Source organism: Polychytrium aggregatum (assembly GCF_025602895.1).
Source record: "Polychytrium aggregatum strain JEL109 chromosome Unknown BJ171scaffold_25, whole genome shotgun sequence".
Taxonomy (NCBI): Eukaryota; Fungi; Chytridiomycota; class Chytridiomycetes; order Polychytriales; genus Polychytrium; species Polychytrium aggregatum.
Genome location: NW_026516227.1, coordinates 523,037 through 546,390, shown reverse-complemented (window position 1 = coordinate 546,390; position 23,354 = coordinate 523,037). Strand labels below are relative to the sequence as shown.

Sequence of the window (23,354 nt, the reverse complement as noted above, 5' to 3'; positions counted from 1 at the left end):
GCCATTCCGATAGCGTGCGTTGTGTCGTACTCGATCTGCCTCCTGGGCGAGTTCCAGATCCGCCAGCGCTTTTTACTCCAACTGATCAATGAAATCAGCAAAGAGTCGAACGCCAGCAGGCACCTCAACGAGCGAACGAGAGACTTGAATTGATGTCGCTGGTGTCGCTGATGTCGCTGATGTCGCTGATGTCGCTGATGTCGCTGATGCCAACCCACGGCACATAGCAATAGATTCGGCTATCCGCAGCTACTGCGAATGAACCCAACAAGCTCCCAATGCGGAGCGACCAATGCACAGAGACCAGCCCGATGTCTGAGCGCGGCGCCGCAGCCCGCATTTGCCAGCCCGGCCATGGGCTAGCAGCGGATGCAGACGCGCCGATGCGAATTCAGCCAGAAATGCCTTCCTGACAACAAAGCGCATCCGCCGCCACCCTGCAGCATCGTCGTGGGAGTGTCATCAGAGCGCAGCGCCTGGGTGCGCAAACATAACGGCAGTTTGCCAAGCGAGAACACATGCACGACGAGAGCCTGCGAGAGCAGGGCCGACGGCAAGAATGGATTTGTGGCATCGCCGACGCCGATGATTCTGCGCGGAAACAGACGAACGATCCTGCATCGGGATCCGATCCGCCGTCCTCTGCCCTCTGCACTTGCCCTCTGCAACTTGGCCAGCCTGGCCCGCCAATCTCGTCCATCGGCAGCAAAGCCCCAGCGGCCCCTTTGCCAACGCGCGTCTCCTGTGCACCTTCTGTGCGCCTTCTGTCGCGATGTTCGCCCGGTCGTTCCAGCCGCGCACGCGGTCGCCTTCCAGTCGCCTTCCATCCATACACTGCACAGCCGGCCCTGCGAACGCCCCTTGTGCTCCAACCTTCAGGCCGGGCCAGAGTCCCATCGATTGGACCAGTGTCCACGGCAGCCAGGTTGTTCCCCCCCCCCTGACCTTGGCAGCCAGCCTTGGCGCGGCAATAAATTTGCGGCATCCATCGCTGGCTCAGCATCTCCCATCTCAGCATTGCAGTATTCCATATCTCCACATCCTGAAGCTCGCCAGCCACCAGTAACTTCCATCCAACGGCCAACGCGGCGCCAATCCAAGTTCCATCTCCGCCTCCACCATGTCGTCCAACAACGTTGACTATGCCGCTCTCATGGGCTGGACGATGCTTCCGGCCGCTATCTCGGCCGGCATCTTTGCCGTCGTCGATCTCGCCTTCATTTTCTACTGGCGGGCGTGCCGCATTCCCCCGGCCAGGCGCACCCTCTTCCACCTGGTTCTGTGGGCCACCTTCCGCACCGCCGCCATGGTGTGCCGCACCATGCTCAACTTTGACCAGTACGCCAGCAACCTCACGCTCTTTATCGTCACCGAGCTCCTGATGAGTTTGGCCATGTTCCCCCTCATCCGCATCACCATCGCCAACCTCTTCAAGGTCAACGAGTCGGTCATCTTCCTGAAGCATGCATTCAGCGAGCAGTACAATGCCGGAGGCCGTCGAAACCACTCGACCCTCGGCCGCCGAGAACTTGCCGGCCTCAAGCGGCTCCAGGACATGACCTCCATCGTCATTCTCTTGGTCGTGGTCGATCTGATTGCCGCCATCATCTGGATCATGAACACGCCCGCCGGCACCCCTCCCGACCCGACTGCCGTCACCATGCGCCTGGGCGGCACCTGGGCCGTCGCCGGAATCAGCTGGCTTGAGCTGCTCGCCGCTGGTTACACCCTGATGGTGTCGCAGGCACTGCCCTTCCAGGCACGCACGGGCTCCTTTGTCGTGTCGTGCTCGCAGATCCTGATCTACCAGTCCCTGGCGCTCACCGTCCGCACGGGCTACAAGCTGTACTCGGTCGGCGTATTTGGTCCGGCTCCGGTGACTGTGCCCGAAATCATCTTCTTCACCCTCGACCTGCTGCCCGAGCTCCTGTTTGCGCTTCCGTTCCTGATGCCCAACCAGGTCGAAAAGATGGAGCCCATTACCGACGAGCAAAAGGACGGTCTCTTGGCTGGTGCCTAAAGCTGGTGCCTTTCCGGACATGCAAAGACCGTCCACATTCCCGCATCTCGCTTGGTGAACAAGGTCATGGGCGCTTGAGCCGATGAGCACAGGTCGGTCAAACGGTCACCACCACAGCGAGCCGCGGAGGAAGGAACGAGTCCCAAAAGTATCCGCGACGCAACGATGATCGACGCATAATATAAAGAATATGCTGCAGTGCATATCCGGACCCGGTGTGATATAGCACGAGTCCAGTGTGACATGGCCTGTGAACCCAGTGTGATATAGCGTGTGGGCCAAGCAAAGTAGAGCCTGGGCAAGTGCAGCCGCCAGTAACCGACATGAACGGCGCTCGCTGCCTATTCGTGCCATACGAAACGAGGCGTCTTGTCGGCGTATCTGGCAAGCGCTGTAAGTATCTCGATCGCCAAAGCCCCTTCATTATTCAGCAGCCACACCGAGCACCAGAGATGTGCCCCCTCCCCGTCCCTTTCTGGTCGAAGCCATCCAATGGCATCTATGATACCATGCAGTAGCTGTGTATTCTACAGAGAAAAAAGCACCTCTCTCTCCACCTCCCACTTGTCGCTGAGCGGGACAACAGACCGGTGGCTTGGGTACTACTGCGCAAACACTTCGTCATAGTGCTCGATCGAGAGCTTGGTGAAGATGCCGACGGCGCCCGTGCCGTGTGCGGCGATGGAAAAGTCGACGATGGGGTTGTGTCCGTTCACAAAGTTGGGAGCAAACACGATCGCCAAGTTGGTCGCTGTCATCAAGTTCTTTGCGGCATTTTGCTGCACGAGGAGAAGCAGGTAAAAGACGTGACGGATCGCAAGCACCGTTGGTTTGGGTAGCAGCTGGATGATGGTCGATCGGATGAATCGGATGCGCTCGGAATCTTGGGTCAGGGCTGGGGAAAGGACGGTGGTGGCATGAGTGCTGTGTGTCTACAGAAAAGCCGCATGGACACATGGATGAAGCCCTAACCTTCGACTGGCCTGATGGCGTCATACATGGACGGGGGAAAGACCGGCTCCGGGAGCTCACGGAAAAACAGCTTGATCAGGACCGCAGCCAGGTGGACGCCGCCAGTCTTGTGGAAATCGAACCGCTCGCCGCCTTGGTCGTAGCTGCGCTTGGCCTCTTGCAGATGTGACGAGGTGGGCGATCGTCGAAAGAGACCCTCTTCCTCCAGCCCTGGGAACGACAGGACCGCGGCGGTGAGACATTATTCAACAACATGTTGACACAGCGCTGTGCAGAGAAAGACCAAGATGACTGTATGCTTGACCAGCTGCTGACCAGCTGCTAGCCAGCTGCTAGCCACCTGTCCCTGGGGATTCGGGGACCTGTTCTTTGGATCGACCTCCCTCATTCGCAAGAACTGCACAAGCGAGACGACTTACCCTCCGTGATCAAGAACTCGATGCAGTCTCCCAGAACAATCGGCAAACCCTTCTCGCCGTCTTGACCCATCAGCTCTTGCAAAGGAACGCCAAAGACCCGGTGGGAGTTGGCGGACATGTGTGGAGACAAATCCACACTTCGGCGCACGAGATCGACTCGATCGAGATGGCGTGATGAGGATGCAGGCGTCTCTTCGAGTGTGTAGTTGATCCTGGGTACAATCGATACAGCAAGTCGGAGTGGGGATGAGCAAAGGTAGGGCGCAGAACCTAGAATTAGTCATGCAGACCCTGCGTGGTGCTGGATCGGCAAAGGCGCTGATACAGATCGAACCATACACGCCAAATGCGGTTCATCGTCCCGATTCCGTCCAACTCGAAGGCGAGCCCAGAAAGCGAGCAGCACAAATGCACGGGGAGAGACCAAGAACATGAGCCGTACTCGTAAATAACGTCAGGGATCTGGAGCTGGGCGATCGGAACATAGCTCGAGAGGTGCGTCAAGTTCGGGACCCAAACGATCTTGGCGGCGAACTTTGAGCTGGTGAATGGCAGAGTCATTGGTATCTCAGAGGTAAGTATCATGGAAACGGGACTGTCTGCCGAATCAAGGGGCAATGAAACATCCTTTGCAGATCTCCTCTTCACTTTGGCAACATGTTCAACGCACCTGATGAAGGCGCCAAGGGTCCGCATCATCAGCTTGGCGAGCATGGTGGGATGGACAATGTATAGGTTCTTGAGGTTCTTCCGATAGCTTCGATCCAAAGAGAGGTGTTCCGCCAGATTCGCCGCCATCGACAGCATCACCATCAGCGTCGACAACACCGCAAGTATCGACAGGGTAACCATGGGCGTCGATATCGCGATCCAGCCAGTGACGGACATCAGCGTTGTCGGATGGGTGTGTTTAGCAAAACGTCGGCGGTGCAGTCGTCCAGGATTCATGGTTGGATGGTTGACGGATGTGAAGTCGCAAAAGTGCAGCAGAGTTTGGTCGTTTGGGTCGAAAAGTTGCAGGTAAGCCATGAGCACGACCACTTTCCGATGCAGCATCTCCCTTTGCATCGACGCCGTCTCCTATGTTGACAAAAAGAGATGGGCTTCGCCCCCTTCCATTCTTTTGCCTGCCTCCCCCCCCCTCCGATGCCATCGACTCGCTGATTGGGCACGCAGAGTCGACTGTCCGTCGAGCCACTCCCACATCCCGCCTTCCCTCTCGGCAACTTTGAATCAATGTCGTACTCGCGCGATAATTTCTGATACGCCTTGATCATCCAGGACCAAGCGGGATGGTGCTTTGCTCCAGAGGAAAAGAAGACGACGATGTAATCGCTCTTGACAAAATCCGTCAGGCGACGGATGGCCTTGCTGTGGATATGGGACGGCAGTGATGGCGCAATGCGATGGAAGGAGAATGCAGAGGAGGGAGTGGTCAATCGAAGCGAGTGTACCCTCTTCCTATCGTTCTGCAAGGACGACTCCTGTTTTGGAGACTCGATTGCTTGACACACGGTGACGAACGGACGGACAGATTGTGTTGGGGAATAGGACTTACTCCAGCAGCATATTGTAATCGGCAGAGCGTTGGTCGGGAAGATAGCAGGCGTAGACGGCCAGAACCGGCCGCGATTCAAAATCGACACCTGGGTGGGACGCATATGCACGGCGACAGAAAATCAACATTAATATTTCAGGAGGCCAGCGAGCGTGGGTGTTTGGTCCGAGAAGTGGATTGCTCGTGATTATGAGCCAAGAGGGTGATGTTTATCGGGGACCAAGAATCACGACGATGGAGGGGCACGGGTGCATCTTCGCCAAGGCCAAGGCCAGTTGAGAGAGGGCATATGATCCAGGGCAGCCTCAGCGATGCATCCAGATCATCTCAGGCATCCGTCTGGGTCATCCCGGTCATCCGTACCGCATTCTTTGATTAGAGTGTGGGCAACGAGCTCGTCCAGCTCGGGCTCGGTGAGCATTGGCCGCCGGACATCCGATTCGTGGACGTCACAGTCGTCGTCGGCATAGCCCGAGATGGAGGTGACGGAGGATTGCTGCCTCGGGTTTGAGTGGGCGCTGCCCCCACCGAAGAAAGATCCGATGAAGGACATGGCGGCAGCAACGGGCGAGGCAATGAAGGAGACCGTGGAGGCGATTTTGGCCAAAGAGGGCGGGGGTAAGGATGGGAGAGAAAGAAAGAGAGAGGACCAGCAGCGCCAAAGGGTCGGTGGGCAGAAGGGGGCGGACTGGGTCGATATGCAGCGGGGATGCTGCAGGGACAGACGATGCAGATGGATGGATGGAGGGGAGCCAAAGGCCAGACAGACAGGCAACAACCGGCAAAGCGACCTGCCGGGCAGCGGCCGCAATGTACAGACCCTTGCGCAAAAGAGCGGCAGCCAGACAGCCCAATCAGCCGGCCGCCGATGCGAACATGGCTCTGTCGGTTCTGATACGACTCGCTCAGGACGACCGTACCCATCGGCAAGCAGCGACACAGCGCCATCTCCCCACCCACTTGCTTCCGCACTGGCAAGAGCTCGATCTGGTGGTGCTGGCATCTCGTATTATTTGATATAGACATAGATCTCGCGGCGAAAGCCCTCCGACTCGTTGGGGCTGACGCCGATCCGATGGCCGGCCGAGAACCCGACCTGGGTCCGCAGGTACTCATCAAAGCCGTCTGGGAGCAGCTGGATGGAGCGGTAGTTGGCCAGGATCTCGGGCGAGAGGCCCTTCCGGATTTTGTAGTTGTGCCAGGGCTGCGGCTCGAGGATGAACCGGCCGCCGCGATTGAGGGACTGGTATATCTTTGTGAAAAAGTGCTTGATGGCGGTGTCTCCGCCGTTGAGGTGGATCCACTTTGTGATGCTGAGGGCCAGGATGACGTCGAATCTTGGGCAGATGGAGGCATGGGGGATCGGCTCGGTCAGCCAGTTGCCGCACCGGAAGCTGACGTTGGCGGGGAAGGGCAGAATCGGCGGATCAGGCGCCGAGCCTGAGGGATCGGCCTCGCCGTGGGTATGGATCGGCTTGAGTGGGCCATGGAACAGCGAGCAGCTTTGAGGAAAGTAGTCATAGTCTCTGTCAAGAGGATCGGTGGCCGGGTGGATCTTGGACAGCCGATCAGCCGGCAGCGGCTGCTGTGAGGGGTCTGCATCCAGATCGATGGATTCGGCGAGATCGGCGGACTGGGCGAGATCGGCGGACTGGGCGAGATCGGCAGAGGCGCTCAAGTCGATGGACGGTGGCAGATCGGGCGATGGCGCTGCGCTGATCGATGATGGCGGATCGGCCAAGGGTTGCCGATCGGTGGACGACGACGCATCCGCTGACGGCGGTGGGGAGACCAAGTGCTGTGCCAGGCTCAGTCGAGCAGCAAGATCATGGTTGGCCTTGCGGATCAGACTGGGATCGATGTCGATGCCTTGGACATGTCTGGGCAGATAGTACATGGCCAGCTGCAGGCTGACCATGCCGGCGTTGCAGCCAATGTCGAGGATGCGCTTTCCCGCGAACCAGCTCGGGTCCATCAGAAGCAGTCGAGGGTCGATCCGAGTGTTGAGGTTGCGGGTGGCATAGTACTGGTCATAGTTGCCGTGGGTGGTGGAGCTCTGTTTCCGAGAGCTTGCATGCAGCTTGGGGGCTGCGAGTGTGCCTGGAGTTGTGGGTGAGCCGGATGCTATGGATGAACCGGGTGCTGGAGCCGAATCGGTCACTTGCGGATGGGTCTGCGTGGATGCAGGATCTGGCTTGGGTCGCTTGTTGGCCGATCGAGCAGGCAGACCCAGGAAGGCCAGCCGCTTGTGGGCATGTGGGTCGGTTGGTCGTGGGTTGGAGCGCCGATCGGCCCAGTGGGCGAGATATGGATTGTCGACGGGCGGTGTGGATGACGGGGGTTGGTGTGGAGGATGCATGGCGGTCGAGCGGAGATCAAAGCGAAGGGGAAGAGCGAAAGATCAAGCCGAGAACGCGACGATCAAGCGCGCTGACCAAGCCCGCTGACCAAGCTGGAATCGTGCATGGGGAGAACAGCACGAGGGCGCTGATTCGCACGGGAGTACTGTGGAAATGCGCTTGTGTTGGACAGAAGCCAACACAGATTGCGGTGTGGGGCAGTGCCGCGGGCTTGCCCACACAGAGACTGTTGTCCAGAGGCACTGAGTGCCGAGCACGTGGCGCGGGGTGGAGAGCAAGGGCACAGAGACAGCGGCGGCGGGCTTGAGCCAGTGGTCGCACGGGCGCGGGCGCGTGGAGAGCACGGCAGGCACGCTGTACAGCTGCGAATGTATGCAAGCACAGCCGCACTGTGGCCGTGTAGCTGTGTCCAGTGTCTCGCGACAGCACAGCACAACCGCGGCCACACGACAGCACAACACAACCGCCCGCCGCCTGTGCGACGGCGCCGGCGCGACGCGTGCTGTGGCCGCACGCCATGCCCACCCCCGCCCCGGGCACGCCGGTCCGCCTTGCGTTGTCTTTGCCGTCGTTTGTCGTCTGCTTTTGGCTCCATCTCGACTCCATCTTGACTCCGTCTCGACTCCATCCCGACTCCATCTCGACTCCATCTCGAGTCTCTCTGCTTCAACTCGACTCAATCGACTCCATCTCGTCCACGCTCTGCAGGCGCCTCCTATTTTCTGTGTTCTGCTCTTCCCACCGCTGTTGCTCCCACTCCCTTCCGTCGCTCATCACCGTTTGCCCTTCCAGCATGGTCGTCAAATCCCACAACTCGACATCTGCAGCAACGCACACCACTCTCCGGCCATCCACCGTTGCCCATATCCATCCGACGCATTCCACCCCAGTCTCCCCTTCTTACAGTCCCTCGCCTCTGCCGCCGCCTTCCACTCCCATCTCCAAGAACACCATCATCTACATCACCGCCGGAGCAACCGTCTTCCTGCTCCTGTCGGTCATTCTCGCTCGCTTTGCCATCCGCAAGATTCAAGACTCGATGGAGCGCCGGCAGATGGCCCGCGAGGCAAAGTTCAAGAAGCAAGCCGTCGCCACATACCGCCAAAACTCGCTCGCCACCCGCGAGAACAGCAATCTCAAGCGGGCCTCCCGCATCACCTTCGTCGAGCCCAACCACCCATCCTATCCGCGCTCGACTTCGTCTGGTCGTGAGAGCCACGAGGCGATGCCGCCGCCTCCCATCGACAGCATCTCGACCAATGTCGTACCCATGACCCACCTTTCGCCACACCGGATCAGCAATCCGTCGCCAGTGCCACCCGTTCCTCCTCTGCCTCCACTCGTCCAGTCCATCGATGAAGAGGCCCATCTGAGCTCCTCTGCTGAGCGGCTACCTCGCCGGCTGCAGAGCAACTCATCTGCCGCCACAGCGTCGACGCTGACCGGCTCAGACCTCGGTCGGATTGTCTAGTCCCCGACCAAACAAGATGGCGCTAGTCAAAGTAGCTCCAGTCCTCTTCCTGCCTGTCCAACCCCCCGCTTGTTTCGGCTCGACCCTGGCCGCCGGTGGCCAGCCGGGCTCGTTTCCAATCCCATCTCCTGTGCTGGGCCGGGCAGTTCTTGGTGGTTGGCCGGTACCTCTTCTGGATACATTCTCTCCGCATGGCCATATCCCCGGTGCCGGCTCTGATCGGTCGTCATCACCACTCGCCGCCCACAATCGCCCACACTCGCCCCCTCCGCCTTCACGGCTGCCGACCAGATTCCTGCAGCCTTGACTTGATCCCCTCACCATGTCTCTCTATGTATCGTATCCAAAGTCTGAATGGCTTTCCATATCGCCCTCCCCCTGCTGCTGCTTTCGACAAGCACCAAGATCCGGCGTCAACCCCTCAGGCGCCTTGCGAAATAATACCGAGAAATGGCGACTGCCGCTTCTCTATTGCCAAAGGCTTTTCTCATCCGGCTCGACGCCTTCCCCTGCTTCCTTCCCTCATCCATAGACCCAGATTGCACTTTATCGCCCATCTCGTCCCGCCTGCGCATCCGATAATATACACCGTGCAAAGCCTCGAAACGAGTCCATGAGCGTCGCCTGGGAGCATGTTGTCTGGCATGGGGTCGAGAACTCCAATGTGCTTCGGCAACCGATGCCACCGACATTCATCGATATGCCAATGGAGTGCCACGGAGTGCATCGATTGTTGCCCGATACAACGGGGCTTGATCCCAGCAGCCATGTCCTCCGCATCCATGCCCGATCCGTTTTGAGTCGATGGCTTCGTTGGCTGGAGTCGCAGCGAACCCTGGAAAGCCCTTGGGGCTGGCTCGGTCCGACCTTGCTTTGTCTTGCCTTGCGTTTCCTCTGCAACGACATCTCCATCGCGTTCCCCCGGCAGCAAAATCTCCATCTCCATCGCCATCTCCATCTCCATCGCCATCGCCATCGACAGAGAGACGCCATCGTCTGCTGTTGCCGTCCACGCTGCCAGTCGTCTCCCAATCTCACACTCGCTCGCCATCTCCCCTCCCCGTCCCGCCCCTGCTCGGCTCTCCCGCCCACAAGTTTGTCCTCGCCCGCCCACCCTGCTCCGGCTGTTTCGGCCCCGAGAGCATCCCCAAGCGTCGCCGCCGCACTTCCTCCTGGTGTCAGTGCCCTCGACGTCTTTCCGATAGATCGTCTGCAGACCCACTCTTTGTCAAGTCGGCCGATACCCTTCGTTTCCACTACCACCCCCATTCTTACCGCTGGCGCTGCTGCTGCTACTGTTGCTGCTGCTCCTTCGATTCGTTTCGCATCTGTCGCCTACTGCTCTTACACCATCCGTACAAGCCACCATGGTCAATACCCGCAGTCGAGCCGCCGCCGTCTTCTCTCCCGATGCCTCACCAACCAAGGCCATCAACACCAGTAAGCCTGTCCCTTTCCTTCCTGCTTTGGAACTCGGAGGCTCCGCGGTCGGGGGCTCTTCTGAATGGCAAACCCTGTGATCTATCACCGGTGCCCCCCTTTCGGCTCTGTTAGCAACCCCCTCCACCAAAATCCACTCCCTCTTCCTGCGGTTTGCCTTCGTCCTTGCACGCGTTGCCTCTGCGCTGAACAGACAGAACCTCGCAGTTGCGCAGGCCAGCCCAGCCGAGGAGAGGGAGGCAGCATCTCTTGACGATGGAGGCATGTCACCCCCCATCGGTGCATCGGATCATGGTCGTTGATCATAGCGTTAAATCGGTGCCGCTTATCGTGACCGCTCGCTCGCTCGATCAATGCGCTCGGAATGATCGTCGCAGCGACAGATGCTCGATCAGGGGGCTGTTCTATGCCCGCTTGCCGGATGATCTGCGGAGGGATCATTTCGTTGACTGAGTAATCGATCACGCTGGTCATCCAGTATCTCGGATGCGCTAACCACATATTCGCACTCTCCCTCATCCCGCGGTTTGCTGCTCCCAGTGGCAGACCGGATCGCTGGCCTCAATTTTGCCGGCCCTTCCAGTCCGTTTGATCTGGCTTCTGCCGCAGGTGCGTTGCAATGTGCTGCAGCTTAAACCCTTCAACGCTATGCCCTGAGATGAGAGAGATGGAGAAAAGGATGGCTATTGGATCTGACTCGTTCGCTCGACACTTGTTCGACTGCTTGTGGACAGAGCCCCAAACCATCCACACCCTGCCTCTGGATGACGAGGACGACGAGGGAACCGACGCCTCGTACATCGACCGCCAAAGCGACGCCGAGGACGAAGACGAGCCGGCCTCTATGGCTGCTGACGATGGTAAGCTTTAGCCTGTGATGATGATGATGCCCTGGCGCATGGGCTGGTTGAGTAAGCAGCCGCCGCAGATCCATTATGCCAACTCTGGCCGAACTGCGCAGCGGCCAATACACCGACCAGGCCCTCGCTTGCTGTCCTGCCGACCGGGCTGCTGTTTGTCTCGGCCCTTTTCTTCGGCATCATCATCACCATCATCATCATCATCACCACTACCACTACCGAGTCGGTATCGTCTTTGCTTGCCCTCGCCATACGTGACCCCTCTGGCTTCCAGAAACCCCACCCTTCTCGACATCATCGTTTGACACCTCGTCGGTGACGCCCTGTCATCTGCAAGTGGCTCTGCCCGACGTCCATAACTCGTCCATATATTCATGTGTGCCCCTGGTTTGGCCGCCACGTCTCCTCTCTGGCGCTTGGATGCTCACTCGGCTCGTTCCTCCCGCAGAGCACCCTTCCTTGAACCGCGGCGCCAACATGGAACTTGACTGCGACGAAATCGACGATCTCGACGGCTCCACTTATACGCCACAGCACACGCAGGAGCCACACAAGACTACTGATGATGATGGTAGCGTATAGAATGCAGGGTGTGCTTCTGTGGCCGGCAAGTTGATTGTCATTGGAGCGGGCTCGGCGACGCCAGCCCAGGCAGATGCTGCTGGCCGTGACCGCGGGGTTGTCTGCATAAGCGATCGCTCTATCCTTCTCGGCCCATCTGCTCGACGTATCGGTGTTGTTGTTCACCTGCTGACACTGGTCGTGTCTGGGCCCACATGCAATAGCATCCGACTTTTTCCCGTCCGACGGCGACGAGGACGGCCCTGTCTTCACACGCCTCACAAAGTCATCGAGGGACAAGTACCTCCATCGCGCTCAAAAGATCAACGGCGCCATGATGCTCGTCTTCCAGAGCACCAACATCCAGTTTCAAGGCCCGTATCTGGCCAACTACCGCAAGCGCAACGAGGACGAGAAGCGCTGGGTCAAGAAGGGTCCCGTGGTGATCTACATCACCGATGGCGGTCTCCACACGGGGTATTCGTCCGTCTCCAAGATCCCGCGCATCCTGGCATACTATGCGTATGGCGACTATTCGGTTGCTCTCAACATGGAAGGTACGACCTGTGTGTGCCCGTCGACAGGCAGATATCCGGTGGCCAGGCCGTCGAGAGCGCCGCCGCAGTCCGAAAGCAGTCCGAAGCTGGCCTCGGGGTCTGGGAGTGGGTCAGGTGCAAGCAATCCCCAGCAAATCGACCGTGCGAGCCAACCGTGCATCGGGATCGCTTGGGTCTCTTGACGAAGCCAGCCCGGGCGGCGTCTGGGTCGTTTGCGGGCCAAGAGAAGCGGCGCACTGACCAGCAAAGTCCCGAGCGACGATCTAACGGTATATTCGATCGATTGTTCCCCTATTACACACTTGCTCCTTCGCTGTGGTTTCGATGAATCCAATGCTAGTGTTCTACGACTTTATGAACCCCAACTTCAAGTTTGTGGACCAGAACAGATTCATCTTCAGTACGTGCCGCCTCAACGCCGTCAAGCAGGTCAACACGACGCCCCACCGCATCAAGCTGCAGCAGGTCTACGGCGGCTCGGTTCCGGTGTCGGCGAGCTCGCAAGTCAACCTCAAGTCGCTCGGCGAGGCCGACGTCATCCTCTGCCAAAATGATGTCTCTGTGGTCCAGGAGGAGACTCCCTCGGTCGGGTTGTTCACTTTCATGGACAGCGAAGGTGCGTGGATGAGCCGTGGAGGAACCCTGAGTGTTTCGAGGGCGATGGCTGGCGTGTGAGTGTTCTGGCCATGATTGCGTTGGCGCTGGACCTGTGAGAGCGAGCACTGCTCTGTTTGCTCTGTCCCGCCTCGCCCCGTATCCTCTCGTCCCATTGTCCACTCACGACGCATGATGTCCTTGCACCCATGTTTGCAGAGGCCCAGCGCTTCTACCAATCGCTGCAGCAGGGCATGACTCTGGCGGCGCAGCGACGCCTGGAAGTCCGTGAGAACAGCTTTGTTAGTCCTCAAGCAGTTCTGAGCGACCATTCCCAAGCTTCGACGAGCGTTGCCTGCCCTCGACTGGTCAACCACGAAGCCAAAGCGGTGAGTCGAGAATGGAGTTCATCATGGAGATCCGTCGGCGCAGTCGCCTGTGGATCCCAACAACCAGCGAGACACTTGGCTCGGGAGGAGCGCACACGGCTCCAGCGACCATTCACTCGGCTGCTTGCGCACTTCTCGCACTCCCCGCATCTCTGGATGATCCAGTGAGATCCACACACTCATGCAGCTTTGCTTCGTCCCTGTTTCCTTCTCGCCCTGTAGCACGCCATGGCCGTGAACGGGCTTCGCTTTATCCCGTTCGAGGGCTCTCCCTTGAACATCCAGTGCATCTACTGCCGATTCAGAACGCCGCTGTCCCAAGACGAAAGCTGGGACCCCATCCGCGAGCACCGCCAGAGCCAGAACGCCAGCGCATACGGCTGCCCGTTTGCCCCGCTGTCCTGAGCCAGACCCAGAGCAAAAGCCGAACGAATATGGGGTTGCGGCGCGGTGTGATTGCAACGGCCTCGTCTTTGTGGATGAGCTGGGCTGTATGTTGGATCAGTGGCTCAAGCGAGACATCAACTGGTGGAATACATGCTTTTTGTGGACTTTGGTTTGGGCCGAAAACATTCACGGCGGTGTAAGCTCACAAGTCGATATGTGTTTGGAATCACGGATTCTGGGCTGGAAGAAACGTTACCGAAAACCACATAATGCCAGCATCATCGCCTGGTTGCCTTTCTTTTTTTTTTTTTTTTTTGAACAGAATATATATGTAAGTCTCTGCTCTTGGTCTATGGTGATCCACCAAACTACCACCACCACGAGCCCGACGATTACTGCGCGAGGGACAGATGACACATCCTCGATTCAAACAATTGCGCAAATTCCAAGGGCGAGAAGGGGGGGGGAAGCGTTGGGATGATACCGGTAGAACATATACTGGGCATAGCGTGGCGACAAGGCAGGCAGGCAGGGGGTTCAGAAGGCAAATACGAAATGCGAAAGTGTTGTGGCATTTGAACGGAGCGGAGGAGTCAAAGCAAACCACGGGGGGCCGGAGCGAAGCCAGTTCGCCCGACCAGATGATCTTTGGCTCGGCTCCGAACAGAAGGAAAGCGATTGTCTTTTTGATCAGCAGAAAAATAAAAAGGAAATGGCGAGGTATGGCGGGTGGAGCAAGCCACGAGGCCGCGGAAGTGTGTGCAGATATATCAGGAGGTAAATGTCTGTGGTCTAAGAATATGAGAGCAAGCAGGGGGAAGTGCAACGGCATAGTGCCCAAAGCGCGTGTGCATCCGATCGTGTCCGTCCAGAAAGGGAGACTTCCGAGGTTTGGGTTGGACACGGACGCTGCAGAGCACGCTTAGAGGCGGAAGCCCTTCTGGCCCTGAGCAACATGGATGTACTGGAGGTCATCGACGCCAGGAGCCGAGACACACGAGCCGGTGTCCGAGTCGTAGGCATAGTCCTGCTGGCACTCGCAGCGACCGAGCTCGCAGACCCAGAGGGAGTTTTCCTTGCAGTCGTAGGTCTGGCTGTCTTGGCCCTGGGGGCACTGCTGCCAAGCGCTGTTGGTGGTCTCGGTCTCGGTCTCGGACGACTCAGATGCCTCGGTGATGATGGTCGAGTTGTCGCCGACAGCGGCAAAGGACTTGGACTTGGAACGGCCACTGCGGGTGCCGTGGCTGCCGCAAGACGAGGTGTAGGACCACTTGACGGCGACGTTGCCGAGCGAAGTAGCAGCCAGCTTGGAGAAAGCGGTCCAGGACAGATCGATGTGGCCTTTCTTGCACTGAGCGGATGGCAAGATCAGAGGCGATGTTAGCTGCTGCTGCGATGTTGCCGCAAAGTGATGGCACCGCTCGCTGGCAAGGCATCGCTGTCGAAAGCATAGTCGATAAAAGGCACAGCTGGGGCTCACCTCGGGGCACTCATCGACGACGGGGACAACGACGGATTTGCTGTAGCGGAAGGAACATGGACAAGTCAGCCAGCCAGTCAGTCAGCCAGACGGCGGAGCAGGGCAAGCATCGCTGACAGGGGTCGACGGCCAAGCGGGGTCGACAGCTACCTTCCACGAGTGACCTTGATGCAGCGGCCGCAGTTGCGCTTCCAGTTGTCAGCGGGCTGTCGTGGGCAAGACGAAAGATGCACCATGTGTTGTTGGGTGAGTCAGAGTCGGGGTGAGCGGATGTGAGTCAAGAAATACAGAGGGGATTTGATGCACAGCCTCGGATCCTGGGCCGAGAGTGTTCGCTGCCGCTGCTGGAAAGAAAGACTTACGCTGAGGGCAACAAAGTATTGCGGGTTGGAGGGCAGATAGCCAAGGTCGCAGGCACCGGGGTGAGCCTTGGAAGGCGAGGGAGCGCCGTCATGGCCCTCACCGTACCAGGTAGCGCACTGAGAAACACCTCTGGCGCAGTCATTGGCGAGGACGGCCGAGGCGGCGGTGGCAAGCAGGAGGATCGAGGAAGCGGAGACCATTTCGGGCAACGGGGATTGACGATGCAGCGAGGCGAAGGAGGTGAAGCTTGGGAGATGCCTGGACGATGGTTCCGGGAAGATGGGTGGGGAAGCGAGGGCGAGACGAGAGCGAGGCAAAAGGGAAAACAGCGACTTTTATAGGTGCGGGGCCGAAAGGGAAAAGCGGGGAGCGCAAGGGACGACGGCGGTGGACGGGCGGCGACGGGGCCGAGTGGTGCGGCTTTGTCGGGGGGGATATTGGAGTCGGGAACCGGACGTGGGCGTTGGGAAAGGAGAGGCTGTGCGGCGAGAGCGCGGCGAGGGCGCGGCGAGGGCGGTGGAAGCGCGTCAAAAGGACAGCGAGAGAGCGAGAGAGAGGGTCGAGCGAGAAGCGTGACACAGCGCATGTGTGCCAAGCGCTGGATATCCATGTGCGACATTGGTGCGACCGCGGTGTGCTGGAGCGGCGTCTGTCCCCGCACGCGCTGTGGCGGCGGGGGCACTCTATGTGTGTCAAGGGAAGCAAGGGAGCGACGCGTCCGCGGCAAGAGCCCTGTTCCCCGGCCGTTGTCGCCGCGTCGCACCGAGACACGCTCGACACAGGCCGCAAGCAATTGGCCCACAGCAGAACCAGGGTGCGCTTGTCGCAGTGGCCGCTGTACACACACACACATGCGCCCGAACCGCTGCGCCCGCACCAACTCTGTGGCGATCGCGTCCACTCTGACAAGGGATCGCTGGTCTGGGCCCCTCCCCTTGCCGCTTTGGTGCGCCGGAGCCGATCCACACGCCCAGCCGGGGTGGTACAGCTGCAGGTTCTGGACACCCTGATCTGGCGATCGGACACGGATCCAGCCAGATCGAGCCACTCCAGCCAGATCGAGCCACTCCAGCCAGATCGAGCCACTCCAGCCAGATCGAGCCACTCCAGCCAGATCGAGCCGGGCTCATTGCCTCATGTTCCTCGTTTCCTTCCATCGCATCTTCGATCTCAAATCCATCTCACATCCGTATCCACTCAACGCCATCAATTCCATCAACGCCTCCAATTCCATCAACTCCACCAACGCCACCAACGACAGACACCCTCATGTATGCGTCTGCGCAACAGTGGCCGCAGCGACGACTTGCTCGAGCCGATCTCGTCGTCTGGATCTCTCAAGTCGCCGTCGCCGCCCGCTGCGATTCGGTGTCAATTCAGATCGGCCGCGTTGATCCTATCCCACTTTGAATCGCCATGGTCTTGACCGCACGCATTTCCCCTTGCCGTTGGTTGCGTGATTCTCCCTTCCCGCAATCAACCGCCGACACTCCACCGCCGCACTCGCCGCACCGGCCGCAAGGCATCATGCTGTCAGCTAACCACCCCTCCCTCGCTCTTGTGTCCCAGCCCACTATGGCGGCCGAGAAATCCTTCATCGACATTGTCCGTTGTTCCTCAAGCACCTTCACGCCTCGAGACGAACGCCGCTTGCTCACTTCTCCATCCGACGACACCGGCTACCCACTCTATCTGGATGATAGTTCGATCGTCGGCTTGCTGGGCCCCCCAGCCATTCCGTATGTCCGCGAAGCCCCGCATGTTTTTGCGCCGATCCACGATCCCTCCACCAACGCCCTTGTCGGCTTCCGGATCCATCCGTCCCTCTCGACTCCGGAGGAACGAACACATGCCATCGAGGCCGTGCTCCTGCACTGGAAGTCTCTCTCCGTTCCGGCTTTTCGCGGCCTGAATGGCTGGCGACACGAACGCTTCGGTGTCTACGATAACAGCGGCAGCCTTGCCTTTGCTGTCGAGCGGAGCGGCGCCAGTCTCCTCGGCAGTCGCTGCTACGGCTGTCACCTGAACGGCTACATCAGGGACCCGGCCTCGGGCCAGATCAAGATGTGGATCGCCCGACGAAGCCTCAAGAAGCCGACTCACCCCGGCGCCCTGGACAATATCGTTGGTGGTATGGCGACGGCGCGAGCGCACCCGGTTGGCATGTGCCTGTGGCTGCTTATCGCATCGGGCCGCCCGGACGACGGCCGAGGCACGATCACATCCCTTGCACTCACAGCACCATCCTCTAGGTGGCCTCCCCACTGGCTCCTCTCCGCTCGCCAACATCATCAAGGAATGTGCGGAAGAGGCCGGCATCCCGGACCACCTCGCCTCCAAGGTCACGCCGTGCGGCACAATCTCGTACATCACCAACAACTGGTCTGATCCGGCAAAGTCCCGGAACGGTTTCTACCAAGACACCGAATATGTCTATGATCTCGAGTTGAGCCCTGACTTTGTACCCCAGCCCGAAGACGGCGAGGTCGAACAGTTTTATCTCTGGGACCTTGACACGGTGAGTCTGGCATGGCTGCAGGGCAGCAGGCTGATGATGGTCGCCGCCCGATCCGGGCCTCCGATTCCGTAGCTGACGGCTTTGCTTGCGGTCTGCCTCCAGGTGAAGCAGCACATTCTCAACGGCGAGTTTGTGCTCGAGTCTGCCTTTGTGGTCATTGACTTTTTGATCCGCCACGGATATCTGCATGCCGGAAACGACCCGCATTTCCTCGAGATTGTCACGGGCATCCATCGCACCCTGATCTCGCCCGGCCCGGCCCTCTGCCTGTGATGCATGACTTGCATGAGTTTGCATCGCCGAGGAGCAAGAGCGAGCGCTATGGGCTAGGCCAGTGTTCGATAGAGCCACCATGCAATCGGCAGGCCGTCTGGCACTGGTCTGGGCACCTCGGCGTCTGACATCTCGTCTTGGGTGGCGAGGCGAGGCTTCTCCTTGAATCCGCAGCTGAGGCTGGGGCATTGTATCGGTCTGTGATGTACAGCCGCTGTCTTATCAATACGATCTCTGATACGATGCGTGCACCACAGACTTTGAGTTGGAGCACTGCCGCATGCTAAGCGGATGTGATGCACCCAGCCCAGATCCCGCACAAGTGTTTGGCCCCGGTCCATCCCGGGCTGGTGTATCCCGACCCTTCGCCAGATCCAGTCCGGTGTATCCTGCCCCTTCGCAGGCTCTTGGTTTCCTTTGGTTTCCCTTGGTTTCCATGGCAGACCCGCTTCCCTTTTCCGGGATCGTGCGACATGTCTGCTTCCTGCTTGCTTATTTTTTCCGGCGCTTTTGAGGACCGCCTCTGCCTCGCTCGGCGGGATTGCTGCTATCTGGCGCTTGGTCTGCCGCTGGTCACCTCAGACTCTCTTATCCCCTCGGATGCTCGCCTAACACCCCCCCCATCGACTCGCTCAAACTCACCGCCCATCATGCCTCACCACCACCACCACCACAACCACATGCATCCCAAGAGCACACAGCCATCGCCGTCCTCGCTAAAGTCGTGGCTGCGGAGCAAGATGATCGCCATCGTCGAGGCCGAGCAGCCCGTGCTCCAGTGGCTGCAGCATCATCCCAAGCTGCAGGCGCTGATCGTGCCGTCGTATCATCTCGGGTTCCTCGGCACCCACGAGTTCTTTGTGGCCGTCCTGCCGCTGCTCTACTGGAACCACGATTTTTACACCTCGCACCGCGAGTTCATCCACTCGCTCACCTTCCTGCTCCTCAACTCGGTCATTGCCTCGGGCTATCTCAAGGATTATTTCGGGCTGCCCCGGCCGTCGTTCTCGAACATGAAGCGGCTCTCACACGAGTCCTCGCACTCGCTCGAGTACGGCATGCCCTCCTCGCACGCCACCCAGGCCTCCGTCGTCTCGTTCTTTGCCCTCATCTACTTTTACTTCTATGCGCCTGCTGCCTCGAACGGCCCGCTCTACTGGCTCGGAGGCGCCGCCCTGCTCCTGTATCCGTTCGTGATGGCGTTCTCCCGGGTGCTGACGGGGATGCACGGATTCCTGGATGTCTCGGTGGGGCTGCTGCTTGGACTCGTGATGGCAGCGGCTCATGCCTTTGGATGGATGGCGTCGATGGAGCATATGATCTCGCACACGGTGTGGCCAGGTTCGTCAACTGGATATGGAGAGAGGACGCATTGTTCTTGGCATCGGCGAAGGGGCACGAGCTCCCATCGGATGTAGGCGAGCCAATCTAACCTCGACTCTGCCTCCAACGGCCCCCTCATCTTCCATGCCGCCATGGCATTCGTGCCTGCTCTATCATTGCAGCTGTCTGGCTCACAGTCCCCGCTGCCGTGCTCTCGATCGCCTTCCACCCGGAGCCCGACCAGGCGTGTCCCTGCTTCCACGACTCGGTCGCTGCCACCTCTGCCTCTATCGGGGCGCTGGTGGGCTCATGGCACTACACCCATCTCATCGGGGTCAGCAACGATATCGCCCGCTCCAGCCCCAGCCCCAGCCCCAGCCCGTCCTGGCTAGTCGCTGTCGCCGTTATGACCGCCAAGCTCGTGGGAGGTCTGGTGGTTGTGTTTCTGACCCGAACGCTCGTCAAGCGTCTCTGCGGACAAATCCTTCCCCTGCTCGGCATGTACGTATCCGGGCCTGGCTTTTCGATTGTGCTCGCTTCTGTGGTGATGATGGGTGGGAGACGAGCGGCTGCCAGAGAGAGCGACTGCTTGGAATGCTCTCTCCAAAACTCACATTATGCAACCCATCTGCGCTTCCTTGCTGGCTGATCCATACGCCTGATCAAACCGATCCATACGCTCGACCAACTGATCCATACGCTCGACCGATAGTCAATCCAGCCTCAAACCGGGACAGCGGGCTTCGTCTCTGCCCAAGTTCGAGCCGGAGACCATCACCAGGATGATCACCTACTTTGTGCTCGGATGGATGGCCATCTTCGGAGTCCCCTATGGATTCCAGGTGCTGGGCTTGTGAGCCGGTCGGTCCTACTCAGAGATGCCGCCATATCGACCGCATCTTGGATCTTGGATCCTGGTCTTTGCAGAGGGATAGTGCCATGTGCCCATCCCTCCAATCCACACCACACCTCATCACGTTCGAAATTCTCAATACAGCAACAGCTCACACAGCGCAGCACATTCGCGGGTTTGACAAAATTGTGGGTTATATATATTCAATCGACTAAGCGCTATGGCATCTAACGAGAAAAGAAAGGGCTTGCAAAAGCGAAGACGGAGAGAAGTTGCTCGTTGATGGCAGAAATAAGACAGCGCTCCATTCAGCGGAGCTGGCGAACGCCCTTAGGGGCAGCGGCGCGGCTACCGCCAGCCTTCTCGTAGTGGCAAAAGATCAGATCCCACTTGCCGAGGGAGTGGCCGATGCGATCCTTGCGCTTGAAGCCCTCGATCGAGCCGTTGAGCAGGCCGGTGCCTTTGACGCCGTGGCGGCGGCCTGCAGAGCGGTGGGTGAAGAGCGTCACCGAGAACTGACTGGGGCCGAAGGACTGGATGACCTTGTGGATCAGCTCCTCGAACGAGTCGTAGTCGTACCCGTCGCCCTGGTGGCTGTGCGGGAAGAAGCCGCGGACGGGAATGGTGGTCTCGAAGGAGGCGTACGAGCAAATCTCCTCGGGGGTGACGTGGTAGGTAAAGTAGTGCTTGCCGAGGATGCCGTTGATCGAGTAGCCGCAAGGATCGAACAAGAAGTGGTCGACCTTGGCATCTGGGTAGATGGACTGGATGCCCGTGTCCTTGTAGACGCGGTACTCGGAGGCATAGTCGTTGGCGCACTCGCCGCGCTCGATTTCCTGGGCACGCTGCTGCTCCTCGGGGGTGCGCCAGAAATGCTTCATCTTTGCGGGGTCGAGGCCCGTCATCATGATCTCGAGAGTGACCTCGTCCTCCTCGGGGGCGTCGTCGTTCTCAGAGTCGGAAGAGGAGCAGCTCTCGGGAGTGTGGCGCTCCTCGATCGACGAGGTCTCGGAGGCCTCCTCCTCAGCGGCAGCGCAGGCCGCCTCGCGCGGAAGCATGGTGGCCATGTAGAGACACCAGTGGTCTCCGTTGATCTTGCCAACGACATAGCCGCCGGTCTCGTACTCGGCTGCGGGGAACATGTCGTCCAGATAGGCAACCTCGTCGCCCCAGCGGCCGTGGGGCCACAGCTGCTTCTCGGGGAACAAGAAGGCCTTGCGGGAGTAGAAGAGCGTATCGATCTCGCTCATGCCGCAGTACTCCTTGGCAATCTCGAGAATGCGAGGCAGGGCGTTGAGGAGGGTGGTGGTGCCACAGGTCTTGATGATGACCCGGTCGGGGTAGACAAACAGAGACGACTCGCTGGATGGTGGCGAGAAAGAGAGAGGGCCATCAGACACGAGTTGCAGGCCACAGGGACGGTGCAAATAGTCCACAGTGCAAATAGGCGGCAGTGCAAATAGGCGGCAGTGCAAATAGGCGGCAGTGAAAATACCACGCATCCATATTATCTCACACCTCACGCAGACGACATGGTCCGTAGTCGCGGTGGCTGAGGGCAAGCAGCAACTCACCTCAGCAGGTAGGCATCCAGATGCTCGTTGTGGAGGGTGCTGAGGACACGCGCCTTGACAATCTCGAGCATGTCGTCCCACACGGCCCGGGGGACGGTTCGGAGGCCCGTGCGGCGGCTGTGCCACTGGTCGTGCTCCGGGGTCGCGCAGCTCGAGGCAGTCGACTCGTCCTCGATCGAGTCGGCCGAGGGCGAGAGAGGCTCGTCCACATCATCGACAAAAAGATCCCTCTGGGCGTCGTCGAGGCTCAAGGCATCGAGGGCACTCAGCGCATCTCCACGCACAGAGAGAGCGGCCGGGTATTTGAACGAGACTTCGATGAGCTTCTCGGGGCCTTCAAATCCACAGAGGGTGACGTGCTCGGTGGGCGGAGCAACGAGAGACTGATAGATGTGCTTGTTGAGAGCGTGGGGGATGTCAGGGCCAAAAGTGGGGAAGGGAGGCGGAGCGGGAGTCATGGCGATGGAACAGAATTTTGGACCGGGAGGGAGGAGTGACGAAGCGGGACGGCGAGGGGCCTTTAGACAAGCGGAGGAGCTAGGCTAGGGATTTGGTAGGGGACCAAAGGGTAGGGGTTAGGTGAAAAAAAAGGCGGGGGTGTAGGCAATATTAGGGTGGCTTGAGGTTACGGCAAGCAGTGAACAAGAGCTCAGGACAGGTGGAAAATAGATCCGCTGGGTGAGTGGCGAGGTCAGGCAGCGAGGGGGAGTTCAACGAGCGCGATTCTTGATTCTTTCGTTGGGACGAAAAGAGCATAGCACAGGGAGGATTGTAGGCGGGTTTACAGATTCAAGATAGATTGGAAACTCATAATCCCAATCTACTCTGTGACGAACGGGGTGTGGGGGCGTCTTCTCGGAGGGTCGGGGAGAGACAGCAGCGCGGGGGGGAAAAGACAGAACAGATAGAGGCGAGCGAGAGCACAGGGGCGAGCGGGAGCAACGGGCGACGGAGGAGCGAGCAACGAGCCGGCGGCAGAGAAACGGGCAGCAGGACCGGGCTGGAAGAAGGGAAAGCCGAGATGGAGGCGAAGGCGGCGGGACAGCACGCAGCGCCTTTTATACCGCCGCGCGGGCCAAGGAACACAATGGCCCGAGGACTTTTTTTTTCGCCGCCGCGCGTCACAAGCGGCGCCGCCCACAGAGGCAGTTCCGAAAGAGCTTCGGCGCTGCCGCGGTCGCACGGCGGTCGCACACGCCAAGCCACATGCGCCACACGATGCTGCGCACTGCTGCGCGTGCTGTGCGCCCATGTGACGCCGCCGCGCGGATCCGCGCGCCTGCCGTCGCACAGCACCCCCGCCAATTATAGCCACAGCCGCGCAAACAGCCGCACAGCCGCACAGCCGCACGCTCAGCCGTCCCGTGACCTGTCGGCCCATG

At 59.4% G+C, this 23,354-nt stretch overlaps 11 protein-coding genes across 11 annotated transcripts; 6 read left to right on the top strand and 5 right to left on the bottom strand.

Moving 5' to 3' along the window:
* Positions 1-978: 978 nt before the first annotated feature.
* BJ171DRAFT_510537 (uncharacterized protein) lies at positions 979-2,221 on the top strand. The gene has a single exon (XM_053111501.1). The coding sequence runs from the start codon at positions 1,121-1,123 to the stop codon at positions 2,018-2,020; it is 900 nt and encodes a 299-aa protein (XP_052965459.1). The 5' UTR covers positions 979-1,120; the 3' UTR covers positions 2,021-2,221.
* Positions 2,222-2,523: 302 nt separating this feature from the next.
* BJ171DRAFT_510533 (Rho GTPase activation protein) lies at positions 2,524-5,704 on the bottom strand. Its single transcript, XM_053111500.1, has 8 exons — positions 5,333-5,704; positions 4,970-5,057; positions 4,657-4,782; positions 4,082-4,168; positions 3,854-3,952; positions 3,412-3,623; positions 2,993-3,202; positions 2,524-2,915 (listed from the first exon to the last, which is right to left on the bottom strand). The coding sequence occupies exons 1-8, from the start codon at positions 5,520-5,522 to the stop codon at positions 2,623-2,625; spliced, it is 1,305 nt and encodes a 434-aa protein (XP_052965458.1). The 5' UTR covers positions 5,523-5,704; the 3' UTR covers positions 2,524-2,622.
* A 331-nt stretch (positions 5,705-6,035) lies between these two features.
* Positions 6,036-7,016, bottom strand: BJ171DRAFT_412418 (Bicoid-interacting protein 3-domain-containing protein; the record flags this gene model as incomplete). The annotated part of the gene is made up of 2 exons (XM_053107292.1): positions 6,036-6,524; positions 6,762-7,016. Coding segments are annotated over 2 exons (744 nt in total), but the record flags the coding sequence as incomplete, so codon positions are not given.
* A 1,106-nt stretch (positions 7,017-8,122) lies between these two features.
* BJ171DRAFT_583209 (uncharacterized protein) lies at positions 8,123-8,800 on the top strand (the record flags this gene model as incomplete). Its single annotated transcript, XM_053114236.1, has 1 exon — positions 8,123-8,800. The coding sequence occupies one exon, from the start codon at positions 8,123-8,125 to the stop codon at positions 8,798-8,800; it is 678 nt and encodes a 225-aa protein (XP_052965456.1).
* A 1,209-nt stretch (positions 8,801-10,009) lies between these two features.
* On the top strand, positions 10,010-12,671 carry BJ171DRAFT_150656 (uncharacterized protein). Its single transcript, XM_053105786.1, has 6 exons — positions 10,010-10,240; positions 10,781-10,849; positions 10,975-11,100; positions 11,549-11,671; positions 11,886-12,487; positions 12,608-12,671. The coding sequence occupies exons 1-5, from the start codon at positions 10,168-10,170 to the stop codon at positions 12,398-12,400; spliced, it is 906 nt and encodes a 301-aa protein (XP_052965455.1). The 5' UTR covers positions 10,010-10,167; the 3' UTR covers positions 12,401-12,487; positions 12,608-12,671.
* Positions 12,492-13,710, top strand: BJ171DRAFT_150759 (uncharacterized protein). The gene is made up of 3 exons (XM_053105788.1): positions 12,492-12,834; positions 13,032-13,201; positions 13,424-13,710. Exons 1-3 carry the CDS (start codon positions 12,543-12,545, stop codon positions 13,604-13,606), a joined length of 645 nt encoding a protein of 214 aa, XP_052965454.1. The 5' UTR covers positions 12,492-12,542; the 3' UTR covers positions 13,607-13,710.
* BJ171DRAFT_150679 (uncharacterized protein) lies at positions 13,591-14,584 on the bottom strand. Its single transcript, XM_053105787.1, has one exon. The coding sequence runs from the start codon at positions 14,418-14,420 to the stop codon at positions 13,815-13,817; it is 606 nt and encodes a 201-aa protein (XP_052965453.1). The 5' UTR covers positions 14,421-14,584; the 3' UTR covers positions 13,591-13,814.
* Positions 14,511-15,631, bottom strand: BJ171DRAFT_600219 (RlpA-like double-psi beta-barrel-protein domain-containing protein-containing protein; the record flags this gene model as incomplete). Its single annotated transcript, XM_053114994.1, has 4 exons — positions 14,511-14,939; positions 15,069-15,108; positions 15,219-15,274; positions 15,431-15,631. The coding sequence occupies 4 exons, from the start codon at positions 15,629-15,631 to the stop codon at positions 14,511-14,513; spliced, it is 726 nt and encodes a 241-aa protein (XP_052965452.1).
* Positions 15,632-17,267: 1,636 nt separating this feature from the next.
* BJ171DRAFT_405099 (NUDIX hydrolase domain-like protein) lies at positions 17,268-18,207 on the top strand (the record flags this gene model as incomplete). The annotated part of the gene is made up of 3 exons (XM_053107231.1): positions 17,268-17,562; positions 17,684-17,949; positions 18,052-18,207. Coding segments are annotated over 3 exons (717 nt in total), but the record flags the coding sequence as incomplete, so codon positions are not given.
* Positions 18,208-18,752: 545 nt separating this feature from the next.
* On the top strand, positions 18,753-20,487 carry BJ171DRAFT_510521 (phosphatidic acid phosphatase type 2/haloperoxidase). Its single transcript, XM_053111499.1, has 3 exons — positions 18,753-19,563; positions 19,728-20,046; positions 20,258-20,487. The coding sequence occupies exons 1-3, from the start codon at positions 18,873-18,875 to the stop codon at positions 20,400-20,402; spliced, it is 1,155 nt and encodes a 384-aa protein (XP_052965450.1). The 5' UTR covers positions 18,753-18,872; the 3' UTR covers positions 20,403-20,487.
* A 31-nt stretch (positions 20,488-20,518) lies between these two features.
* Positions 20,519-22,604, bottom strand: BJ171DRAFT_150601 (adenosylmethionine decarboxylase). Its single transcript, XM_053105785.1, has 2 exons — positions 21,973-22,604; positions 20,519-21,760 (listed from the first exon to the last, which is right to left on the bottom strand). The coding sequence occupies exons 1-2, from the start codon at positions 22,428-22,430 to the stop codon at positions 20,707-20,709; spliced, it is 1,512 nt and encodes a 503-aa protein (XP_052965449.1). The 5' UTR covers positions 22,431-22,604; the 3' UTR covers positions 20,519-20,706.
* Positions 22,605-23,354: the final 750 nt, after the last annotated feature.